The 26499-nt window shown below is 47.6% G+C and overlaps 1 protein-coding gene across 2 annotated transcripts in view; it reads right to left on the bottom strand.

The window, feature by feature from the left end:
* CIC (capicua transcriptional repressor) overlaps positions 1 to 23096 on the bottom strand; it is a 64455-nt gene extending 41359 nt beyond the window's left edge. Inside the window, exons 1-2 of one of the 2 annotated variants that reach the window (XM_070764946.1) lie at positions 22999 to 23096; positions 14822 to 17413 (exon numbers count right to left, since the gene is read on the bottom strand). In XM_070764946.1, coding sequence (XP_070621047.1) covers positions 14822 to 17381 — 2560 coding nt within the window. In that variant the 5' untranslated portion in view covers positions 17382 to 17413; positions 22999 to 23096. Of the gene's footprint in view, positions 1 to 14821; positions 17414 to 21729; positions 21810 to 22998 lie in introns of those variants that run through there. The other variant, XM_070764947.1, reaches the window with a different exon arrangement.
* Positions 23097 to 26499: the final 3403 nt, after the last annotated feature.

Raw genomic sequence — 26499 nt, 5'->3', positions numbered from 1 at the left:
CAGTATTGGGTAGAACTGAGTTAATTATATTAGTCCGGCCCTCTAAAACTATCCCAATTTCTCATGCTGCCCCATGGCAAAATTAATTGCCCACCCCTGATCTGGACCCTTGTGTGTAGTTGTGTGATATATGGCCCTCCCCGCCTCCTTTTCCAGAGAATCGGCCTCCACTTCGTGCTGCTCTCCCTATGACTCACACTCGCCTCCTCCCTTAGCATCACAATTCTCGTCCTGCACGAGGCCTGACTCAAAATACTGCTTCTGCTCATGTCTGTGGGTGGGTGGGATACAGCCAGTCGCCCCCCCCCCCCTTCCCCAGCACCCAGCAGGCAGCCAATAGGCAATGAGGTGAAGCGAGGAGACACACAGGAACACCCTCACATACACACACTACATCTGGGCGCCAGGCCAGACCAGGCAGGCTGGGCCTGGGCGAGAATCCCATTGTTAAAGGGGGTGGGTGGAGGAGGGGGGGAGACACACAAACACACCACTCCCAGCACGCACTGTACTATCCGCGGACACAATGAGGCAGAGTGGACACGATTCAATGGGAGAGGATGACAACTGTGTTATCAAGAACAACACCCACACTCGCCCACGTTCCACAAGGTACGCATGCAAGCAACTCATGGAAACCTGAATTTCTTTCTCTTTCTTGCAAGATAGGCACACAATCAATCAATCAATCAATCAATCAGAATACAGCTGGGAGGGACCTTGGAGGTCTTCTAGTCCAACCCTGTTGCTCAAGCAGGAAATCCTATACCCGTGAGTGCAAACTTATGGCGCGTGTGCCACAGGTGGCACGCGGAGCCATATCTGCTGGCACATGAGCCGTTGCCCTAGCTCAGCTCCAGCGCACATATAAGTGCCTGTCAGCTGGGGGGATTTTTGCTCACACGGAGGCTCTGGGAGGGTGTTTTCGGCTCCGGAAGACCTGCAGGAGACAGGGGAGGGCGTTTTTGCCCTTCCCAAGCTCCAAGAAAGCCTCTGGGGAGTGAAAAATGGGCCTGCCTGGCCCAACAGAAGTCAGGAAGCGGGGCACATGAGGCGGCATTGAATATGTGCACAATAGCACATACGTGTACTATTTCAGCACCTGAGGAAAAAGAGGTTCGCCATCACTGCCCTGTCTCCTTTCAGACAAGGGGTTGTCCAACCTTTTCTTTAAAACCTCTAGTGAGGAAGCACCCACGACATCTAGAGGCAAGGTGTTCCACTGGTTCATTATTCCCACAGTTAGGAAATCCCTCCTTAGTTCTAGTTTGCTTCTTCCCTTAATTAGTTTCCATCCATTGCTCCTTCTCCTGCATCCAGAGGTGCTTTAGAAACATAGAAACGTAGAAGACTGAGGGCAGAAAAAGACCTCATGGTCCATCTAGTCTGCCCTTATACTATTTCCTGTATTTTATCTTACGATGGATCTATGTTTATCCCAGGCATGTTTCAATTCAGTGACTGTGGATTTACCAACCACGTCTGCTGGACGTTTGTTCCAAGGATCTACTACTCTTTCAGTAAAATAATATTTTCTCATGTTGCCTTTGATATTTCCCCCAACTAACTTCAGATTGTGTCCCCTTGTTCTTGTGTTCACTTTCCTATTAAAAACACTTCCCTCCTGGACCTTATTTAACCCTTTAACATATTTAAATGTTTCGATCATGTCCCCCCTTTTCCTTCTGTCCTCCAGACTATGCAGGTTGAGTTCATGAAGTCTTTCCTGATACGTTTTATGCTAAAGACCTTCCACCATTCTTGTAGCCCGTCTTTGGACCCGTTCAATTTTGTCAATATCTTTTTGTAGGTGAGGTCTCCAGAACTGAACACAGTACTCCAAATGGGGTCTCACCAGCGCTCTATATAAGGGGACCACAATCTCCCTCTTCCTGCTTGTTATACCTCTAGCTATGCAGCCAAGCATCCTACTTGCTTTTCCTACTTGCTTTGGACAATAGCTTGACCCCCTGTTCTTTGTGGTAACCCTTCAAATATTGGACTACTGCCATCATGTCACCCCTAGTCCTTCTTTTCAAATCCCATCAAAACCTATCTGTGTACGGGAAGATAACATATATACAGATATTCCTCAACTTATATCCATTCGGTGTTACAACACTGAAAAAGTGACTTTTGATCAGTCTTCCCATTTAGAAAAGCACTGCCCGAGAATAAGGAAGGAGCCTCTGTTGTGTCCAGAGCTGTTGAATGACAGGTGGAGGAAAGAGTTAGGTGTGAATCAGCCAGAGCGAAAAGGAGGAGGAACCCCTTTGGTCTCCTGGCTGAGCTTTGCTAGAGAGCTATGTGTGAAGGCTGCCAAGTTGCAGCTGGGGAAGCGTCACAGGTTGTTGGCAAGTGGACCCAACCTCATCCTCGGTCTCACCAGTGTGACCAAAAGTGGCTGGCTACGGTGTCCTCCTCCATTCATTATTTTGTCTCAGGGCTGTTATTTATGTAACCTATCCTCCCTCCAGAGAGGTTCCAGGCCATAAAACTAGAAGCTGTTCGGAATTTTAATCACATGAATACAACTTCTTTCTCTGTCTCTCTCTGTCTTCCTCTCTATCGCTCTCCCTCTTTCTCTTATCTTTCTCTCTGTGTGCCCCTCTCTCTCTTTTCCTGTCTCTTCCACTGTCTTGCCCTCTCTCCCCTCCTTTGTCTTTCTCTTCCTCTCTCTCCCTCTCTCTCTTTTTCCATCTCCTTCTCTCTCCATCCATATCTCTCTTTCTCTCTTTCTCTCTTCCTCCCTTTCCCTCTTTGTTTCTCTGTCTCCCTCCCTTTCTCTGTCTCTCTCTCCTGCCTCTCTGCCTCTCTTCCTTTCTCTTTCTCTATCTCTCTTTCTTTCTTCTCCCTTTCTCTGTCTCTCCCTCTCTTTCTCTCTCCCTCTCTTTCCTGTCACCCTTCCTTTCTGCCTCTCTTCCTTTCTCTTTCTCTATCTCTCTTTCTTTCTGTCTCCCTTTCTCTGTCTCTCCCTCTCTCTCTCCCTCTCTCTCCTGTCTCCCTTCCTTTCTGCCTCTCTTCCTTTCTCTTTCTCTCTCTTTCTTTCTCTGTCTCCCTTTCTCTGCCTCTGCCTCTCCACCCCCCCTCTCTTTCCAGGCCTACTGGAAAAGCGAGGTCTTAAAGGCTTTCCGGTAAGGAAAGTTGATTCCACAGGATCGAAGCCACCACAGAGAAGGCTCTTCCCTGAGGTCCCACTAGCCGACATTGTTTGGCAGACAGGACCTGGAGGAGACTGGCTGCATCGAGGTATGAGGGAGGAAACAGTCCTGTAAATAGTCTGGCCCTGAACCATTTAGGCTTTAAAGGCCAATAACCAACATCTTGAATGGTGTTCCAATTCGATTTTATCCCCAGAGCTAGGGTGGGGCTCTGCTAGCAGTGGTGGCTCTTCTGTCCCAAGGACCAGCCCATAGATTTCCACTGCTCTCCTCTCCTCTGCCTTCAGGCACTGGACCCAGCTGTTCCTCCTCTTCCTCATCAGCCACCTCCAGACCTGGTGATTGTTGACTCACCATCTGAGGGCTGACGGATGGCCCAGGCTTAGCCTCTCTCTCTCTCTCTCTGCCAGCTCCATTCCCTTATCCCCCTCGGACCCTGACCCTCATGCCTCCTTATCATCTGATTTGACTGATGGAAGGGCCCGCAACCCATGGGCCACAACACTGGGTGAATTATACAAACTCTATAGAAACTCTAGACAAGGTGCAGGAAAGAGCTACCAAAATGATTAGGGAACTAGAAACCAAGACTTACGATGAGAAGATTGCCAGTAATGGGCATGGATAGCTTAGAGAAAACAAGGGCCAGGGGGGACATGATAGCAGTCTGCAGATACTTGAGGGGTTGCCACGGAGAGGAGGGGGTCACACTATTTTCCAGGGCACCAGAGGGCCAGACGAGAAACAATGGTTGGAAGCTGACCAAAGAGAGATTCAACCTGGAAATAAGGAAGAACTTCCTGATGGTCAGAGTGATCAACCAGTGGAACGGCCTGCGAGCGGAGGTTGTGAATGCCCCAACTCTGGACATTTTTCAAGAAGAGATTGGACTGCCATCTGGCTGGGGAGGTGTAGGTGCTTGAGCAGGGGGTTGGACTTGATGACTTTTGGGGTCCCTTTCAACCCCACGGCATGGCATGAAACTCTATCTGGGAACATTGAATCATGGTGCACCAGAGCCCTTAAATTTACTCCCAATTGCTTCACAAAAGGCCTGCACTGGCTGCCGATCAGTTTCCGGTCACAATTCAAAGTGTTGGTAATGACCTTTAAAGCCCTACATGGCATTGGGCCAGAATACATCCGGAACCGCCTTCTACCGCACGAATCCCAGCGGCCGATAAGGTCCCACAGAGTTGGCCTTCTCCGGGTCCCGTCGACCAAACAATCTCGTTTGGCGGGCCCCAGGGGAAGAGCCTTCTCTGTGGCGGCCCCGGCCCGCTGGAATCAACTCCCCCCGGAGATTAGAACGGCCCCCATCCTCCTTGTCTTTCGCAAATTACTCAAGACCCACCTTTGTCGCCAGGCATGGGGGAGTTAGGATATTCCTTCCCCTAGGCCATTACAAGTTATGTATGATATGTTTGTGTGTATGTTTGGTTTTTATAATAAGGATTTTTAGTTGTTTTATTAAATTGGATTGTTACATGTTGTTTTTTATCATTGTTGTCAGCCGCCCCGAGTCTGCAGAGAGGGGTGGCATACAAATCCAATAAATAAATAAATAATCATACGAGGATCCCATGTAAGAAATACACACAAGTGAAAAACAGGCGCACATTCGTGGCGAGGCAGCGCATGCAGGAAAACACATCTTGGTTAAGGATGCTAAGGGGCAACATACAACCACATCCACTCCACGTGAGGATGTGGTACTGTCCACGGATACCTTTGCAGTGACTTTCCCAAAATCAAGCCCGCTTCCCTTGCGTTAAAAGCCACAGGCGACCATTATAGAATGCCACCCTCCACACAAACACACACACACACACACAAAATCTGGATCAGATCCCTCCCATCAATGATAAAAATAGCGACAGGGCTCCGAGCAGCCGGGAGACGGTAGTCTTGGTTACCAGTTGCCGGGAGACAGCAACCTGCATATGTGATGCTGAAGTGGGGACCGGAGTCCAACCTTAGGAATTGGAAAACGCACATGCCACACAATTCCTTAGCTTTTGAGCTTCTCCCCAACTATGTACCCCTTTCCTCGGCACATCAAAGAGCCCCTCCCCACGTACACATCATAGTATGTAAAACCTGGATGTCCTTGGAGCAGTGTTGCTCCACCTTGGTCTCTGGAAGGTGTGTGGACTTCAACTCCCAGAATTCCCCAGCCTCTGGTTGTTGTTCTGTTGGGCTCTCTGGTAGACTCCTCCCAAAAATTCACAGGTACAAATTTCAGACACACACACGTTTGAAAATTCAAAACAATGTTCTTTTATACTGAAAATTCACTTAAACCAAGCCCTCTTTTGGTATAGCAAAGAGCACTCGTCTCCAAACAAACTGGTAATTTGTACAAGTCCCTTATGAGTTCTGAGATACTTAGCTTGCAGCTGTGAGGCAATTCACAGTCCTTCTTTCACAAAGTGAAACGCACTTTGTTCTGGTTTAGTTTCAAAGCGGGGAAGCATCAGCACACAAAAAGTCAAAGTCAGTAAAGCAGTCATGAAACACAACGATCAGATAATCCTCCACAATGGCCAAACCCACAGGCTGATATTTATAGCAGCCTAATGACCACAGCCCCACCCAACCACAGGTGGCCTCATTTTCTGTGATAATAATCTCTCAGTTGTTGTTGTTGCCTATGCATCGCTCTCCGCATGCGTGGCTGTATCATTAACTCTTGTTCTGAATCCAAGGAGGAGCTAGAGAATTGATCTCCTTCTGAGCTGTCTGCCCCACTCTCCTCCTCCCTGTCACTCATATCTTCTTGGTCAGAGGAGCCTTCATCAGCAGATTCCACGGGGGGGGAGGGGGGCAAAACAGGCCTGCAGCATGTGGATGTCTCCCCCACATCCACAGTCCTTGGGGCAGAGCAGAGCCAGAGCTAACCACAACAGTTGTTATATTTAATCCCCCTGCTGGCTGGGGAATTCTGGGAGTTGAAGTCCACACATCTTCCAGTGACCAAGGTGGAGTAACACCGTGCTTGAAGCATAAATTTTATACAATTTTCTCACTCCCAGGACCCCAATAATCCTCCGACTAAAGGTCTGAATTCAGAGTTCCTGAAAAGCACGCCTGCAAAATTGAACGAAGTCAGATAAGTCTGTGGAGAGGGGCGGCATACAAATCTGATAAATAAATAAATAAAATAGCTTGTGGCTATAAGTGACTTCTTTGATGGCCCCTGGAGGCAAAAAACGAAGCAGCATGTTCCCTCGCATATTTGGGTATACCAGGGTGATTCGACAAACACACACACACACATCTCCAGATCTGGTCCTTGACATGTGAAGCTTGTTTAAGAGGAATGGCTTTCGATAAGATTGGAAAAATGATGGATTGCTCAGGCACATCTTGGGGGAAGAGGGTTTCTCAGAAGCAAAGGACTGGACTTCAGGTCAAATCTAAGGAACACCCTCCCCCCCCCCCCCCCAAAACCTCAATCTGTATAGTGTGGAGGTCAGAAGGATAAAGGGGGACATGATCGAAACATTGAAATATGTTCAAGGGTTAAATAAGGTTCAGGAGGAAAGTGAACCCAAGAACAAGGGGGCACAATCTGAAGTTAGTTGGGGGAAAGATCAGAAGCAACATGAGAAAATATTATTTTACTGAAAGAGTAGTAGATGCTTGGAACAAACTTCCAGCAGACATGGTTGGTAAATCCACAGTCACTGAATTTAAACATGCCTGGGATAAACATAGATCCACCCTAAGATAAAATACAGGAAATAGTATAAGGGCATAGTCTGGAAGACAGAAGGAAAAGGGGGGACATGATCGAAACATTTAAATATGTTAAAGGGTTAAATAGGGTTCAGGAGGGAAGTGTTTTTAACAGGAAAGTGAACACAAGAACAAGGGGACACAATCTGAAGTTAGTTGGGGGAAAGATCAGAAGCAACATGAGAAAATATTATTTTACTGAAAGAGTAGTAGATGCTTGGAACAAACTTCCAGCAGACATGGTTGGTAAATCCACAGGAACTGAATTTAAACATGCCTGGGATAAACATAGATCCACCCTAAGATAAAATACAGGAAATAGTATAAGGGCAGACTAGATGGACCATGGGGTCTTTTTCTGCTGTCAGTCTTCTATGTTTCTATGTCTCTATATTGCCCCCACAATCCGGGTCCTCGTTTTACCCACCTCGGAAGGAGGGAAGGCTGAGTCAACCTTGAGCCGGTGATGAGATTTGAACTGCTGACCTGTAGATCCAGTAGTCAGCTTTAGTGGCCTGCGGTAATGCACTCTACCCACTGCGCCACCTCGGCTCTATTGCTATTTACTTACGTCCTAAAAATGGTCTTAATTTATTTATTTTATTTTATTTATTTATTTACTGGATTTGTATGCCGCCCCTCTCCAGAGACTCGGGGCAGCTAACAGCAATAATAAGACAGCATATAATAATAATCCAATACTAAAAACAATTAAAAACCCATTATTATAAAAACCAAACATACATACAGACATACCATGCATAAAATTGTAAAGGCCTAGGGGGAAAGAGGATCTCAATTCCCCCATGCCTGGCAGCAGAGGTGGGTTTTAAGTAGCTTACAAAAGGCAAAGAGGGTTGGGGCAATTCTAATCTCTGGGGGGAGTTGGTTCCAGAGGGCCGGGGCCGTCACAGAGAAGGCTCTTCCCCTGGGCCCCGCCAAGCGACATTGTTTAGTTGACGGGACCCGGAGAAGACCCACTCTGTGTTGCTCTTTTTCCAGTAACTTCGGTCCGTAAATGGGCTGTTGTAAATCGAGGACGACCTGTACATCTAAACTGTTGAAGTGTGTGCATACACACACATAGACACAAATGCACAGAGAGAGAGAGAGAGAGAGAGAGAGAGAGAGAGAGAGGTGGCAAACAGGCCTGGCTTTGTTTTTACTCTGCAGCTGGAATAGAGAAGCTTTTGTAAGTCTCCCCGATTGAAGGGGAGAATAGACAGGTGAGTTTTTTCCCTCCAGAAACACCCAGCCACATCAACACTTCCTCATGAGTTCACTGCACCACTCTTGGCACCGTCACGTGTCTTGTATGATGCTCCCGCTGGCTTACGCTCAGATGCAGCAGCCCACGTACACCGAGTATTTTTTTTTAAAAGAAAGGCAATACCAGATAAGTACCTTTTAATATCCAGCCCTTGCAGGAAGACGAGGGAAGTGTTTTTAATAGGAAAGTGAACACAAGAACAAGGAGACACAATCTGAAGTTAGTTGGGGGAAAGATCAAAGGCAACGTGAGAAAATATTATTTCACTGAAAGAGATCCTTGGAACAAACTTCCAGCAGACGTGGTGGGTAAATCCACAGTAACTGAATTTAAACATGCCTGGGATAAACATAGATCCATCCTAAGATAAAATACAGGAAATAGTATAAGGGCAGACTAGATGGACCATGAGGTCTTTTTCTGCCGTCAGTCTTCTATGTTTCTATGCTGTTGGCAGACTCAAGTGCCATGTTGCTCCCACAGAGGACTGGATAGAGCAATGTACTGCAAAGAACCCCTATCTGCCTCCCGCTGCATCATCCATGCGCCCCCCCAAACACAAACAGATGGAAATGTCCCCCCCCCCTCTCCTTTTCCAATAAAAAAGGACCGTACACACACACGTTTGTGTCCCAGTCCTGGTCTTTTAACACAGTGTTTCCCAACCGTGACAACTTGAAGGTATTTGGACTTCAACTCCCAGAATTCCCCAGGCTTGGGAATTCTGGGAGTTGAAGTCCAGATATCTTCAAGTTGCCAAGGTTGGGAAACACTGTGTTAACAGATTTACTGTATTTCCTTGATGCTCATTTCTCCCCACCAAAAACGAGAGGCCATGAAACGTTTGGAAATAAAAACAAAACCCCAAGGGCTGCAACAGATGTGGCTGTGTAACACATGTTGGCAGGGCTGGGCTTTTTTTAAAAAAAATTGCTTTCTTCTTTCAGGGTGGTTTTTTTTTTCTCTTTTCAACTTTTTACATTATTTATTTTTGGCTTCAAACACTCTAACCCTGAGTCACCCAACCAGGTTTCATGCCTAAGGCAGGACTAGAACTCACAGTCTCCTGGCGATTGGCCCAAAGTCACCCAACCAGGTTCTGTGCCTAAGGCAGGACTAGAACTCACAGTCTCCTGGCGATTGGCCCAAAGTCACCCAACCAGGTTTTGTGCCTAAGGCAGGACTAGAACTCACAGTCTCCTGGCGATTGGGCCAAAGTCACCCAACCAGGTTTCATGCCTAAGGCGCGACTAGAACTCACAGTCTCCTGGCGATTGGCCCAAAGTCACCCAACCAGGTTTCGTGCCTAAGGCGGGACTGGAACTCACAGTCTCCTGGCGATTGGGCCAAAGTCACCCAACCAGGTTTCATGCCTAAGGCGGGACTAGAACTCACAGTCTCCTGGCGATTGGCCCAAAGTCACCCAACCAGGTTTCGTGCCTAAGGCGGGACTAAAACTCACAGTCTCCTGGCAATTGGCCCAAAGTCACCCTGTTTGATGTGTTTAAGATGGGACTAGAACTCATGGTTTCCCAGTTTCAAGTCTGGCACCTCAACCAAACTGGCCAAACTGTATCAGTCCCCATCCTATTGACCAAAGATTTCTGTGCTGGATAAAACACAGAGCAAGATATTGTCTAGCCACCCTGTGAATGGCCTGGAAGAAAACTATACATGATCCAATCACCTTTCACTTTATAAACACTTTTTCCCAGCCAAAATTAAAAACAAAATATAAACATATATGAATTTCAGACTTCTTCCCCCCCTCTAAATAGTACATTCCCATTTTGTTTTTTACTTTAAGATAAGGTATGTGCAAGTGTGCATAGGGATTTGTTCATAGGGGTTTTTTTTATAGTCCGGCCCTCCAACAGCCCGAGGGACAGTGAACTGGCCCCCTGTGTAAAAAGTTTGGGGACCCCTGGTTTAGGGTATGATGGAGGTTGGCTAGGAACCGGCTCAAGTCGAGAGAATTCGAACTCGGAGTTTTAAATCTCTCTCACACTCGAAAAGCAACATCCACAAAAGCTTGTCGTGTTAAAAAGCAACTTAAAGAGACCATGAGAACGAGAGAGTCCTGAAAGACAGACCCATCAAAAGACTATTCTGCACAGAACGTCTAGCTGGAATCTCCAGTGGGTAGAGCAACCGAGAGAGGATGACTTCACACCCAGCTTCCCGGAACCATCTGGAAGCTATTCTCAGAAGCCAGATGGATGATGGATTGCAAGAGACTTTTCATCAAGAGCGCTCTCGAGAGAATGGAATTTGCTCCCATAAAAAGCCCCGTTTACCTTTCGCAGATAGATCAATAGTCTTCCCTTTTTCCCCCCATTAGACGAGAGGTTCATGGTTCATCTTTTGCGGATTCGCTATTTCACAGGTTTTCAAAGGGGGCTTAAATCCATTAAAATTTTTAAATCCATTAAAAATTCATAAAATTCTTCTACAGAACTACTGACCTCTATTAAAGAAACTGGTAGGATGTCACATGTAGTTCCAGCTGAGAAACGCTATAGAAGGACTGTTTATTATTATTATTATTTATTATTATTTATTGGATTTGTATGCCGCCCCTCTCCGCAGACTCGGGGCGGCTAACGACAATGATGAAAAAAACAACATGTAACAATCCAATTTAATAAAACAACTAAAAACCCTTATTATAAAAAACCAAACATACACACAAACCTACCATACATAACTTGTAATGGCCTTGGGGAAGGAATATCCTAACTCCCCCATGCCTGGCGACAAAGGTGGGTCTTGAGTAATTTGCGAAAGACAAGGAGGGTGGAGGCCATTCTAATCTCTGGGGGGAGTTGATTCCAGAGGGCCGGGGCCGCCACAGAGAAGGCTCTTCCCCTGGGGCCCGCCAAACGACATTGTTTGGTCTATGGGACCCGGAGAAGGCCAACTCTGTGGGACCTCATTGGCCGCTGGAATTCGTGCGGTAGAAGGCGGTTCCGGATGTATTCTGGCCCAATGCCATGTAGGGCTTTAAAGGTCATTACCAACACCTTGAATTGTGACCGGAAACCGATCGGCAGCCAGTGCAGGCCGCATTCTGCACGATATGAAGTTTCCGAACACTTTTCAAAGGTAGCCCCATGTAGAGAGCGTTGCAGTAATCGAACCTCGAGGTGATGAGGGCATGAGTTTAATACAAAGAGTGGATTTTAGAAGTCCAAATACTCATTAAATACATTAAAAATATATATATTTCCTCTACAGTGTTTCCCAACCTTGACAACTTGAAGATATTTGGAATTCAACTCCCAGAATTCCCCAGCCAGCTAATTCTGGGAGTTCTGGGAAACACTGCTCTGCTTCAAGGAAATTCGTTTTTCATGGATGGTCTTGGAACGCATCCCCAGTGAAAAACAAGGGATTACTTAAATCCTAATATCACAACTGTAGAGACCCAGGGTTTGGGGGGTTTTTTTGAAGAAACTTCCTGTTTTTCTTCCCCAGCTTGGTGTGCTTATTCTCACAACCACCTTTGTGGAGGATGCTAGGGTTGGCGATCGTTGACGAGAGAAGAGAAACCACAAAGCGTTGCCCCGAACTCTGTGTATGTAGTTATTTTTTATTTAAATAAAACAAACAGCTTTCAAAGCAATGGAAACTGCAGTTTAATGTTTCCAAATGTAAAATAATGCACTTGGGGCAAAGGAATCCCCAATCTGAGTATTGTATTGGCAGTTCTGTGTTAGCAAATACTTCAAAAGAAAAGGATTTAGGGGTCGTGATTTCTGACAGTCTCAAAATGGGTGAGCAGTGCAGTCGGGGGGTAGGGAAAGCAAGTAGGATGCTTGGCTGCATAGCTAGAGGTATAACAAGCAGGAAGAGGGAGATTATGATCCCGCTATATAGAATGCTGGTGAGACCACATTTGGAGTACTGTGTTCAGTTCTGGAGACCTCACCTACAAAAAGATACTGACAAAATTGAACGGGTCCAAAGACGGGCTACAAGAATGGTGGAAGGTCTTAAGCATAAAACGTATCAGGAAAGACTTAATGAACTCAATCTGTATAGTCTGGAGGACAGAAGGAAAAGGGGGGACATGATCGAAACATTTAAATATATTAAAGGGTTAAATAAGGTCCAGGAGGGAAGTGTTTTTAATAGGAAAGTGAACACAAGAACAAGGGGACACAATCTGAAGTTAGTTGGGGGAAAGATCAAAAGCAACATGAGAAAATATTATTTTACTGAAAGAGTAGTAGATCCTTGGAACAAACTTCCAGCAGACATAGTTGGTAAATCCACAGGAACTGAATTTAAACATGCCTGGGATAAACATAGATCCATCGTAAGATAAAATACAGGAAATAGTATAAGGGCAGACTAGATGGACCATGAGGTCTTTTTCTGCCGTCAGACTTCTATGTTTCTAGCTTTCCAAAATCAAATCTGCTCAGGAAAACCAAGTTTTCCCCCTCTATTTTTAAAGGTGAATAGCCTGAAGAAGCAAAACTGCAAATTCTATTTTAGTGAAGAGAAAAGAGGCTTCCTTCCCCTCCCTTGAGCAGATTGCTTGTTTCGGGCACAGAAGAAGTCAGCACCAGCCCACTCATTTGCCAGCATGGGCTCCTGGTCACCAAGCCAAGGTTCAAATTTTGTACCAGTTCTTTGGAGGAAGGGGAGCGGTTGTCAGAACCGCTCGGAGTTCTGAAATTAGAACATGGAAACTCAAAAACAGCCATTTGCACTGGGATTTACTCAAGACCCACCTTTGTCGCCAGGCATGGGGGAGTTAGGATATTCCTTCCCCCAGGCCATTTACAAGTTATATTTCTGCCGCACGAATCCCAGCGGCCAGTTAGGTCCCACAGAGTGGGTCTTCTCCTGGTCCCGTCAACTAAACGAACCCAGGGGAAGAGCCTTCTCTGTGGCGGCCCCGGCCCTCTGGAACCAACTCCCCCCAGAGATTAGAATTGCCCCCACCCTCCTCGCCTTTCGTAAGCTACTTAAAACCCACCTCTGCCACCAGGCATGGGGGAATTGAGATTTCTTCTCCCCCTAGGCCGTTACAATGGTATGCATGGTATGTTTGTATCTGTGTTTGGTTATATATATTAAGGGGTTTTTAATTCGCTTTTAGTATTGGATTATTATTGTACACTGTCTATGATTGCTGTTAGCCGCCCCAAGTTTTTGGAGAGGGGCGGCATATAAATCCAATAAAACTTGAAACTATGTATGGTATGTTTGTGTGTATGTTTGGTTTTTATAATAAGGGTTTTTAGTTGTTTTATTAAATTGGATTGTTACATGTTGTTTTTTATCATTGTTGTTAGCCGCCCCGAGTCTGCGGAGAGGGGCGGCATACAAATACAATTAATAATAATAATAATAATAATAATAATAATAATAATAATAATAATAATTCCTCCAGGTTTCCCCCCACCCCTGCCTGTGCCATAACCCTTTGGAATGGGACAACTTGTCACGGCCAACTCACAGGACAATTTTAATTGATTTATTTAAAATCGATCAAAAACGCTTTCAAATTTTCATTGCTGTCATTCCTGTTTCATGTTGCTCCTCCTTGGGCAACCTTTCTTTAAATAGCCTTTATTCCACGGTTTCTTTGATATTAAGCGTTAACTCTTTTTGCTGCGGGGAGCTGGTCATGGCAAATTGTCTGCGGTGAATGGTTGTGGAGGGACACCACACCCCACCCCACCCCCATATCCCAGCACCTTGCCTGAGAGCCACTAAGGCTAAGCAGTTTGGGTTTTAACACGTTTTATTTTGGGGCCTGGTAGAATAGAATAGAATAGAATAGAACAGAATAGAACAGAATAGAATTCTATATTGGCCAAGTGTGATTGGACACACAAGGAATTAAGAACATAAGAACCTAAGAAGAGCCGTGCTGAATGGGGCCAAAGCCCATCGAGTCCAGCATTCTATGTCACACAGTGGCCCACCAATTGTCCATGGGGATCTTGAGCAGAAAGAGAAGGCAAGACCCTCCCTTTCCCCTGACCCCCAACAAATGGTACTCAAGAGAACCCTGCCTGCCTCAAGCAACATAGAGGCGGCACATGGACATCCGTTTCAATAACCACCAATACACTTGGCATCCATGAATCTGTCCAATCCTGCCTTGAAGCTATCCAGGCTGACAGCTGTCACGACCTCTTCTGGAAGTGAATTCCATAAACCAACGGCCCTCTGGGTGAAGAAATATTTCCCTTGATTTGTCCTCACTTTCTTACCTATGAGCTTTAGGGAGGGCCCCCTCGTCCTAGTATTGTGTGATAGAGAAAATATATTTTTCTCTATCCACCTTTTCTATCACCATGCATGATTTTATACACTTCGATCAAGTCACCCCTTAAACGCCGTCTTTCAAGGCTGCAGAGACCAAGGCGTTGCAACCTGGTTTCATAAGGGAGGGGCTCCATTGGTCTTGGTGCAGATGCTCTCAGTGTACATAAATGAAAATATAGATTTGTCAAGAGAATGATTGTCACAGGGGTCAAATAAGCAACGAAGAAACAATCAATATTAATAAAAATCTTAGGATACAAGCAACGATGGGGAAAGAGAAATAAACACACAGAGGCAAAAGCGACAAGCACACCCGAAGGCAAAACCAAAGAGAAATTGAGTAAGCCCCAAAGCTTACCTGTGCCAGGTCTTCCCATGATGATCTCCTTCTTGGGAGTAGGGTGGCTGGTGTACTCTCCGGGGACGAGGAGAGGCAGGAGGGCAGCTGGGGAAGGGTGGAAGGCCACGGGTTGAAAGGGGGAGGACACACTGAAGGCGGGTGGGGCTTGTTCGGGCACAGATACTGCACTGGGCTGGCTGGAAGGCAGAGTCCGGCCCACATTAATGGGCACCGGCATTTGCAACTGCCCCTTGCCTGACAGGTGTTCCTTGGCGCCGGCTTTCCCCATCCTTGGGCTGCCCCCTCGGCTCTCCAGCGGCTTCTCTGTGAACTTGGAGGGCAACGGGACGTCGGGGTTACGCACGATCACGGGGGAGTCTCTCTGCACGGCGGGCACCCTCCTCACTGTAGGGCTCGGGTCGGAGGTCAGTCCAGCCGGCGGGGGGACCAGCAAGAGAGGAGAGGCCTGCTGGGAGCGTGAGGAAAAAGGACCGGCGCCCGCAGGCGACACGGCCCGGAAGCCGGCAGGGGTGGAAGGGGTAGGGGTGTGAGAAATGGATTCCACGCCCGAGTCGAGACTGTCGTTCTTGTGGAAGTCGGCCGCGGAACTGGTGCTGCTGTGGTGCGACTCGGCTTTCCGCTTACTGGGACTCATCGGGACGGTGAAGGTAAGGTTGGTCTGGAAGCTGATGCCCGAATGGTGGCGCTCCCGGGAGGTGGCGTGGTGCAGCATCTCGGGGCTCAGCACGGCGCCCCCGACTCCCTTCGGGGTGCTGGCGCTCACGTGGCGGCTGCGCGCGGCGGCCCGCTGTATCACGGGCGAGGCGTTAATGGGGCTGAAATTGGCTGGGCGGAAGCCAAAGAGCGGGGAAGGCGACGGGGAGGGGGCAGGGGAGAAGGGGGACTGGTTGGAGACCGGCGAGAAAGACGGGGTGCCCGAGCGGGAGCTGCCCAGGGACACCAGCATGACGGCGGCTTCGCACTCGTCAAACTCAAAGCGCGACATATCTGCGGGAGCCACCAGCCGAGGCCGCGAGTCCCCTCGGGCGCTGCTGGCCTCACTGTCCCGCGACGTCTCGTCCCAGTCAAACTCGGTGCTGCCCTCCCGCAGGCCACTGGCTCGGCCTTCCGAGAGGCTTTCCATTTCCTTGGTGCGCATGGAGAGGTGGCGCGAGCAGTAGCCCCGCCGCTGGGACTCCTTCATGCAGCTGTCCCGCGAGCAGAGCCGCCGCCACTGCTTCCCGTTGAACTTCTTGCGGATGCCGTTGGGGGTGCACACCACGTCCCCTTTCTTGTACTTCTGCTGGGCGGCGGTGAGGGGCGTCCGGGAGCGAGAGGACCCTGGCGTGCTGCACTTATCGACGGACATGACGCTGCTGCTGCGGCTTCCGCTCGCTTCCGGGCTCAGCAAAGGCGATTGCTGCTCGGGAAGGCGAGGGAAGGCTGGCGACTTTGGGGGGGACAGGATCTGGGGTGGCACCACCACGGACTTCTCCTCTGCCCGCACCCCCGCGCTGATCTTGGATACTTCGGCGTCTTCGGGCTGCTTGGACTCGGGGCACGAGAGGGCCAGAACAGCTTCCTCCGGCTCCGGCAAGGGAGGCACTGTTTCGGGGGGCTTGTTGTCTTCAGGGGGATTGTCACAATGCCACGGGGAGCGCAGGAGCCGCAGGGCCGAGCGGGGCACCCAGGCGGAGTCTTTGCGGGCGGTACTGGCAGTTCCAGGGAGAGCCGCCAGATGGGCGAATCGGACTTTGTAAGAAGCAGGTTTGACGCTGACTTCCACCACCGTGCCTTCCTGGTAAGCAGTCTCCTCGGGGTTCACGCAAGCGCAGACAGTGGTACCCACAGCCACGGCTCCAGGGGGAGGGGTAGCGTCCAGCACAATGTCCAGAGCAGCCGATCCAAGGGCCCCTTCGTAATATGCCGTGACCCGGTCCGCCACAAACTGCACCCCCAAGTCCTGCCCTCGTCTGACCTGCTTCACAATGGCTGGCTGGAAGAGTCCGTCCCGCCGAGCCAGCACCCGCTGGGAACGCAGCTGGCGTAGGTCGTACGCACTGGGGGGCGTCGCCCACATGTTCCCCAACCCTTTGTCGTTCTCATCCGCGGAGTGCTCGCTGGCTGTGTCCGTGCTAGAAGAAGGGCAGCGCCGAGGCTCGTCTGCCAAGGTGGCGGCTACGTTCTCGCTGCCGTTTGACTCTTCGCCCCCAGGGTTCTTCCGGCAGGGCGCCCGCGACTTAAAAGTAGCCGTCTTGCGGTTCAAGGAGGCTTCTGTCCCGCAGGCCTCAGCCCCCGCCTGCGTTTCACCTTCGGGCAGTTTGTAGGGGTCATCGTGAGCTCCGGCCAAGTCCCGCAGGCTGGGGTCCATCTGTACTTGCATGCGCCGGGCACCCACAAATGCTGGGGGTTGATCGGGCGCCTCCTCTTCCGCTCCTTCTTCAAGCGCGGGGCTCTCGTCTATGGCGGTCTTGCGCTTCTGAGTTTTGGCCCGGGTGGAGGGTGGAGAGCGGCTGCAGCTGCTGCTACCGGAAGAGGAGGAAGAGGAGGAACTGGCAGCCTTTTTCACGGGTTTCATCTTCCTCCTGGGCTGGGCATAGGTTCAGGGAGCTAAGAGGAAACAGACAAGAAGGAGGTTACCGGGCCATCCTCCCTTGTATCACTTTCCTGTAATCGGATTTCTCCGACCATCAACTTAATCCTCCAAGCAAAAGAAGTCTGAAATTTTGGTTTTAAAGCGGACTGTCACAATGTTTTGAAATGTGAACATAATAACTTTCCCGCTTGAGCTATAAACTACTCATTAATAAAGACGAACTTCCTCGGCTATTCTTCACTGAGGACTCAATAATGCCTTTTTGTCTGTGTCTCCCTTCCCCGTTATTCTCACCCAATTCCTTATCCTGAACTGTCTACTCCAAACTTTAAAAGGCCTCTCAATTCCAGTCTGGGAGCTTGAAATAAATAAGCATGCAAATTTTCAACAAGCTATACATTATATGTATGTACAAAAAGACATTATGCAAGAATATCTATATACAGGCAAAGTGATATTTTTTTAATTTAAATGTAAACCCATCCTAAGGTGTTTATACACACACAACACACACACACACACACACACACACACGTGTGTGTGTGTATGTATATATTCGGGTTTCTTCTGGTGTAAGTTTCAAAGTGTTTGCCCTAGCACAAGGACAAAAGTATATATATATATATATATAATCTAAGCAATGTCGTTTGGCAGGACCCAGGAGAAGAGCCTTCTCTGTGGCGGCCCCGACCCACTGGAACCAGCTCCCCCCAGATATCAGAGTTGCCCCCACCCTCCTTGCCTTTCGCAAGTTCCTCTGTCATCAGGCATGGGGGAATTGAAATTTCCCTTTCCCCTAGGCTCATAGAATTTATACATGGTATGGTTGTATGTATGAGTGGTTCTTTAAATTGGGTTTTTTTAAGATTGTTTTTAATATTAGATTTGTTTACATTGTCTTTTTATATTGTTGTTAGCCGCCCCGAGTCTTCGGAGAGGGGCGGCATACAAATCTAATAAATAAAATAAATAAATAAATAAATAAAAGTACCAGCCTGGAGATGACGACTGGGACCTCATCGAAACATCGCCAGAAATCTTACACAGGAAGAAACCCGAATTTACCAACACCTTCATATATATATATATATATATATATATATATATATATATATATATATATATATATATACAACACATGTTTTTGCTGAATATATATATATATATATATATGTAGATTGTTCTGAGTTCGGGTTTTGCCCTGTGTAATGTTTTGCATGTCTATGCGACGTTTCGGTGAAATCACATTCACCATCTTCAGGCTGGAGTTCCAATCTTTGTGTTGTTGTACTCCAGCCTGAAGATGGTGAATGTGATTTCACCGAAACGTCGCATAGACATGCAAAACATTACACAGGGCAAAACCCGAACTCAGAACAATCTACATACATATACCCGTGAAAATTTACGAAAACAAATATATATATATATATATATATATATATATATATATATATATATATATATTCATTCTAGGTTCTTACTCTTGCTTGAACAAGAAAATAAATAATTTAAAATAAATTGTGTGTCTATGCACAGACACGCACGCACACACACTGAAGTTGCAGCACTTTTAATATTAGGTCCCAACTCAGTGTCAATGCGATTATAGGAGAAACTACAACTTCAATTTTTAGATTCAAAATATCCCATCAATGTAGATTTAGTGTCTACCTGAACTTAGCCTTTGACAAACTATCTAGGTAACAACAAATGTCATCTTTAACAGTGGTAATTCTGCTGAAGGACATTCCTGGACTCCAATGAAGTCCACGTGAATTGCTTTTTCAAATATCAATTATAATTAATTTATTACTCTCCAATAAATATTAGAGAGCCTGTTTGGTCTAGTGCAGTGGTTTTCAACCTTTCTAATGCTTTGACCCCTTAATACAGTCCTTCATGTTGTGATGACCCCCAACCATAAGTCTAGCGCCAAGACTTCCATCAAAGCTTGAAGCTGATTGGCAGGGAGGTCAGAGGGACACCCCCACTGTTAACGCCTGATTGGTCAGATTGTAAAAATATGTTCCAAGACGCCAGAATAGAAGCTTTAGTTACTAACACCAGGGGAAGTGACCCCTGTGAAATGGTTGTGAGACCCCCAAAGGGGTCGCGACCCCTAGATTGAGAACCACTGGTCTATGTGGGTAAGGCACCAAACTAGAAACTAGAAGATGCGAGTTCTGACCTTAGGCATGAAAGCTGGCCAGGTGACTTTGGGCTAGTTCCTCTCTCTCAACCCAACTCACCTCATAGGATTGTTGTTGGGGGGGGGCATAGGAGGAGGAATGTGTGTTGGATGTGTTCGTGGCCTTGATTTGTTCAAGATAATCAAGTCAAAATGCCAATAATTATTAGGTCCCACAGAGTGGGCCTTCTCCGGGTCCCGTCAACTAAACAATGTCGGTTGGCGGGCCCCAGGGGAAGAGCCTTCTCTGTGGCGGCCCCGACTCTCTGGAACCAACTCCCCCCAGAGATTAGAACTGCCCCTACTCTCCCTGCCTTTCGTAAACTCCTTAAAACCCACCTTTGTCATCAGGCATGGGGGAACTGAATCACTCCCCCCGGGCATGTACAATTTATGCATGGTATGTTTGTGTGTATGTTTGCTTAGTAAATGGGTTTTTTTAAATATTTTAAATTATATTTAGATTTGTCATGAATTGTTGTATCCTGCTGTGAGCCGCCCCGAGTCTGCGGAGAGGGGCAGCATACAAATCTAAATGATAAATAAATAAATAAATAAAATAAGCAAACAGCTCAAACCAAGCCATTTTCCTCACACTTAATCAAGCTCATCGACTCTCTCATTCATTCCCGACCAGCCTTGGCCCAACTGAGAATATTATAAATTTTATAGGCTTAAGCTTAGGCAGCACTGGAGGAACTCAATTCGTTTCTGATAGTAAATTAAACAGCATTGTTTGGAGGGCTCCCAAAGAGTCCTCCTGAATTCCTATCTCCCTTGCTGGCCAGAGAGAGGAGGAGGATGCAAAGGAATGCAGAAGGCTTACAATCCATGGAGTAGAGAGGGGAGGCCAAATTGTTCATCTTTTCCCCCCACCTACCAAAAGAAAGGGGCAAAGGGGAGGGGGGAGAGAAAGACAGAGTCTTCCTGGGGAAAAAAGCAATCTAAGGATCCATAACCTTCTCATTTTAAAACCCCCTCCCTTTCAGCTTGCAAATACCAGCTGTTTGAGGACAGCGGTTTGCTTGTTAGTGGTCTCCGTGCCCCCTCTTCCTTGGGTACCTTGGCCTGAGCCCTTGCCTTTCTTTAACGCACAGAATTCTGCGTATGCTTAGAGGCATTCTTTCTCCATTACATCACATCTTCTTGGCACCTACTCCAGATTCCTTGCAACCCAGCCAGGGAGGAGGGTTTGCAAACATTCCAGTGCCGGCGTTCCTCATCGGAGCCCTCCCTTTTGACCCCCCCCTAGCCCTGAATCCCATTCCCCAGGTGGGAAATCTCTGGGATAAGAGCCCCCCCCCTCTTATCCTCGCTCCCCCAAGTTTAGCTTGTGCCATCTTTCCTTCCTCCCCCCAACACTCTTTGAAAAGCCATCCCTCAATCCCTTCCTCCTCCTCTTCCTCCTCCTGCAGGTGACCTTGCTCACTTCCCCCGCACCCCCACCCTGAATGCTTTCCCCAAAAGCTGCGATCCTTCTCTTGGATCTTATGGATCCCTCCTCTTTCCCTCTCTCTCTCCCCCCCCCCACCTTCCTCCACTTCGGGAAGACCCTCCCATATTATGCAACAACTTACCAGCCTCTCCAGTCCCACTCCTGCTACAAGGCAGACACCGGCCAAGCTTGCCTTGTCAATCCCCGCTCTATCCCATAATAACTGGTGTTGGGTCTCAGCTTGGAACCTTGCCTCCTCGGTGGCATCCCATAATAAACATGCCTGCGCTCGCTCGCTTCCCCCCCCCACTCCCTCTCACGCACACACATGCAAACAAGACACGGAAGCCAGTCTCTGCATTCTGATGGGGGAAAGTTGGGGCGCTGCTAGATTCTCCCCCACCTTTTTGGGGTTTGCTTGTTTTTTTTGCAAATTGCTGTCCCAGTTCTGCAGGTTCGCTCTCTGGGTCGAACCATTAAAACTTGGGGGGGGAAGTGGGGAATACCCCCGGGTCCCACAGTTGGTATCTTCCCAATATATTTTTTTTTGGGGGGGGGATCAATAAAGTTGCCTCTAAAATTCCTCTTCCTACTTTGCAGGTTCTGGGGTGCAGATGTTTCCTTCTGCAGATCTCCCCCTCCCACACCTCCCCACCCTTAGTGTGGGGGTGCTAAACTTGGCACCTCCCGCCCCCCCCCCTTACCTGAACGATTCCCCCTTTCTTTCCAGAGTGCCAAAAGTCTCTCTCCGGGAAATCTTGGACCAGTCCGGTTTCTTCCCTCCGCCCCCCCCTTTTTCACAACCCCCCCTTCCGATGGTCCAGCCCGAGCCCCTCTCGGCCCCTCCGAGCCCCTTTTACTCCAACAGACAAAATGGTGAATGAATCTGGACCAGCTGGAAGAGCCGCCCAATCAGCGGCCACAACTCCGTGACAGATTTTTGGCGCGGCCAACGGCTGCTCAGGGCAGGTTCGGCCCGCCCCGCCTCCCGCGACAGGCAGCAAGCGCCGCCTATCAGCGCTCCAGAGGGAGGGCCGGACCGCTCGAAGGGCTCCTGCCCCTCCCTTGAGAAGAACACTTACAGTAACCTGTGAAAAAGCGACTTCGGGGAGAATAGGCAGGCACTTAGCATACAGTAGCCAATAAGAACGAAGAGGTGGAGCAAGAAGGCAAGACTTGTTTACCTGGCGCAAGGCGAACAGGAAGAAGGCACCCTACCCTAAGCCTCATGGGACATGTAGTCCCTCCAAGGGCTCTCTGCTTTACCTCATGAAGCAGTCCTGTTCTTCCAGAAAAACTTTAATTCTGAAAAAGTACAGAGAAAGAAGGCTGGGCGAAGGAGAGCGGGCAAGCCTGACTCTGTAACGTTGTGGCTTATCCTTTCCTAACGGGACTGAGGACACAACTCCCATGTCGCACCAGGACACAAAGCCGCCCCGTCTTCGAAACGCTGGGCGCGCAAAGCCTCACGGCCCTTGTAGTTCCGGACTCTGTGAAGTGTTCAGAGAAGAAACCAGGAAGTTCTCTTAGACGGACGAACAGCTCCCAAGATGCCGCGCGTATCGCTGCTCTTCCAAAGATTGCGATGCCGAATTAGTTCAGGCAAGCGAAAGCCTCCGGGAGACGGCAAGAACAGTGGGAGAGCGCGAGAGCGCAAAGACTAGCACACCCATCATGCTTTGAGGGAATAGACCGCCTGCGGCTCAAAATGCCGGCGCGCGGGGTCTATGGGAGTTGTAGTCCGCAAGCGGCGGCCCTTCCTTCCGATATCCTGGGGAGTCCCCTGTGGAAAAACTACCGCTCCCGTGAGGCTGTGCGGGGTGGATTCGAGTGCGTCCCCCCTCCCCCCTGCAGGACTGCAAAGTACAACTCCTGAGGTGAAGGGAGGTAGACTTCGTTCCCCTCAGAAATCCCCTCACTGGAGGGCTCCTTTGAATCTCGTTTGCATGTCATTAGCATATTCATCAACTTACCGAGGGTCCGTTCTCGGCCTGTCTTTATCCCGGCCGGGCCTCTCGCGCTTCCTCTCAGCAACAGAGGAGCCACCGCCGACAACGCCCTTGACCAATCAGAAGCCGGACCGGGAATTTCCCCCTTTCCCACGTGGGGATGGGAGAGGCGGGATCGACGGCAGCCAATCCGGACCTGGGGCGGCCGAAGAATGAAGTCATCGCGCTGCCGTTTGATTGGTGAGTCTCGCGAAGGCTGGCCGACCAATCGGAAGACGCTTTCCAACGGGACAAGAACGGGCTAGAATTCAGGAGTTGAGTGTGTTTTGGCAACGTGGAAATGCGGCCGTTCCTCGGAGTTTGGGGGTGTTTCTCGCCCCTCTTTTTATGCACCTCTTTTTATTTTCTCTTTATTTTCTTATTGCCTAAAGTTAACGGGTGCAAGTGTTTTCAGCCCGGGGTTGGCAGAGTTCTTCAACTTTTGACAACTTTTAGGACTTGTGGACTTCAACTCCCAGAATCCTCTGGGAATTGAGAATTCTGGGAGTTGAAGTCCACAAGTCCTGAAGTTGCCATGATTGAAGACCTCTGGCATAGGGCAGGGGTAGGCAAAGTTGGCCCTTCTATGTCATGTGGACTTCAACTCCCAGAATTCCAGAGTTAGCATGGTTAACTCAGGAATTCTGGGAGTTGAAGTCCACAAGTCATAAAAGAGTCAACTTTGCCTACCCCTGTCCTAGGCCAGAGGTCTTTAAACGTGGCAACTTTAAGACTTGTGGACTTCAACTCCCAGAATTCCTGAGTCAGTCATGCTAGCTCAGGAATTCTGGGAGTTAAAGTCCACATGTCATAGTCCTTTGGGATTGGGCGGTATAGAAGTCTAATAAATAAATAAATAGGGGAGCCAACTTTGCCTACCCTGCCCTATGCCAGTGGTCTTCAAACTTGGCAACTTTAAGACTTAGGGACTTCAACGGATGAATATACCCCAGCAATCATAAGTAAATCATCAGTAAAAGAGCCATGGTGGTGCAATGCTTAGAGTGCGTTATTGCAGGCTACTTCCATCCCATTATTTGAATAGCCACAAAAAAGACAAATGACAGACAGAATTATTTGTTGAGGAGCACAGCAACGTTTTAAGGTTACAAGGTTCAGTACGATAACAGATTAGGCAAGTAGCTCAATTTTCTTTCATCGCTATAAAAGTTGGGTTCTAGATCATGATTAAAATGATTAAAGCGTTTATGGGTAAAAACATACAGTTTAATTACTGTATTGCCTATTTTAAAAGTAATTAAGGGTCATAGTAAGGTACTAGAGAAGGAAGGACAATAAAAAAACTATAAAGTATTCAATAAATAGTGCATAAACATGCTAACCCCCCTCATTACTGGCTGTCTGCAAGGAATATAAATCCTTCCATTCACCATCATCCAGTCAAGAGTTGATGAAGCTTCTTGGATAAGAAGCAAAATGTCATCAAAGATGAAAAAGAAAGTCCAATTGCCTCTTGAAAATAGCACCTTTGGGACATTATTATTATTATTATTATTTATTGGATTTGTATGCCGCCCCTCTCCGCACACTCAGGGTGGCTAACAACAATGATAAAAACAGCATGTAACAATCCAATTAATAAAACAACTAAAAACCCTTATAGTAAAACAAAACATACACACAAACATACCATGTATAACTTGTAATGGCCTAGGGGGAAAGAATATCTTAACTCCCCCATGCTTGGCGATAAAGGTGGGTCTTGAGTAATTTGGGAAAGACAAGGAGGGTGGGGGCCGTTCTAATCTCTGGGGGGAGTTATTTCCAGTGGTCTGGGGCCGCCACAGAGAAGGCTCTTCCCCTGGGGCCCGCCAAACGACATTGTTTGGTCTATGGGACCCGGAGAAGGCCAACTCTGTGGGACCTTATCGGCCGCTGGGATTCGTGCGGTAGAAGGCGGTTCTGGATGTATTCTGGCCCAATGCCATGTAGAGCTTTAAAGGATGACTTGGATGACTGCGAAGACCACAATCCCAGTAGTCAGCAAGGCAGGAGAACATACTGTAGTACATTTCTTTGTGGATTAAGGTGCGGTGCACATAGAACAAGTATGGAAACAGCTAGACGTGGCCAGTAGCTGGAGGCTACGTTTTTTTGGAAGGGAAGAAGCTATAATGAGATAAGTACTGTACATGTAGTAACCTCAACAGGGACCGGGGAATTTAAGCAAGGGAGTCATTAAGTAAGACATGAGATGACCTTGATTTGCAACCTTTCTTGTTGGCTTCCCCACTGACTGTTTTGTCAGAAGGCAGCTGAGAAGGTTGTAGGTGGAGAACCCGTAGCCCTGGGATGCTGAACCAGCCTATAATGCAAGTCAAGTGCTCAGATTGTGATCACATGGTTGCGGGGAATGCTGTGACGGTTGTAAATGCGAGGATCAGTCATAAGCATCAGTCACTGCCGGGGTGGCGCAGCAGGTCGAGTGCTGTACTGCAGGTCACTGAAGCTGACTGTCGATCTGTAGGTTCAAATCTCACCACTGACTCAAGGTTGACCTAACCCATCCTTCCGAGGTGGGTAAAATGAGGACCCGGGTTGTGGGTGAGCAATATGCCGGCTCTGTTAAAAAGTGCTATTGCTAACATGTTGTAAGCTGCCCCAAGTCTAAGGAGAAGGGCAGCATAAAAATCGAATAAAATAAAATATATTTATTTGTTTATTTATTTATTTGTTTGTTTGTTTGTTTGTTTGTTTAGTCCGATACACAATGAGGGTTTTAGTGGGTATATATCTACATACACATAGTAAAATACATGATGAAGGTTATAGAGGAGATGCTCATAGTAAAATATATCTAAGAAAGAATAGAAAAGATGATATAGTAATAGAACATATCAATGAAAGACTAGAAGAAGATATATAGGGATAGAAGAAAGGTATAGGAGATGTAGGAGAGCAATAGGACAGGGGACGGAAGGCACTCTAGTGCACTTGTACTCGCCCCTTATAAAATAAAATAAAATAAAATAAATACAATAATAAAATAATAAAGTAAAATAAAATAAAATAATAAAATAATAAAATAAAATAAAATAGTCCCACTGAGTCCCATTGGGACTGGACGGCATAGAAGTCAAATTAATCAATTCAATAAATAAATCCCTTTTTTAGTGCCATTGTAACTTTAAGGAGTTGCAGCTTCCCTGTGGTCACGTGACTAAAATTCATCCCACTTGGCAAGTGATTCATATTTATGACGGTGGCAGCATCCTGAGATCACGTGATCCCCTTTTGTGATCTTTTGACGTACAAAGTCAACTGGGAAGCCCTATTCATTTTTTAAACAATCGTATTACTAAACAACCTGCGGTAATTCACTTAACTCTGGCAAGGAAGGTCCGTGGGTAAAATTCACTCAACCACTGTCTCACTTAGCGACAGGGAGGTTGATTAGGAGGAAATTTGGGGCTCGGTTGTGGTTGTAAGTCAAGGACTTGCCTGTAAACTTGTCAATGAAACAAG

The sequence above is a fragment of the Erythrolamprus reginae genome, chromosome 11 (assembly GCF_031021105.1).
Source record: "Erythrolamprus reginae isolate rEryReg1 chromosome 11, rEryReg1.hap1, whole genome shotgun sequence".
Taxonomy (NCBI): domain Eukaryota; kingdom Metazoa; phylum Chordata; class Lepidosauria; order Squamata; family Dipsadidae; genus Erythrolamprus; species Erythrolamprus reginae.
Note: the sequence above shows the minus strand (reverse complement) of the source record. Positions and strands in the feature narration are given on the sequence as shown.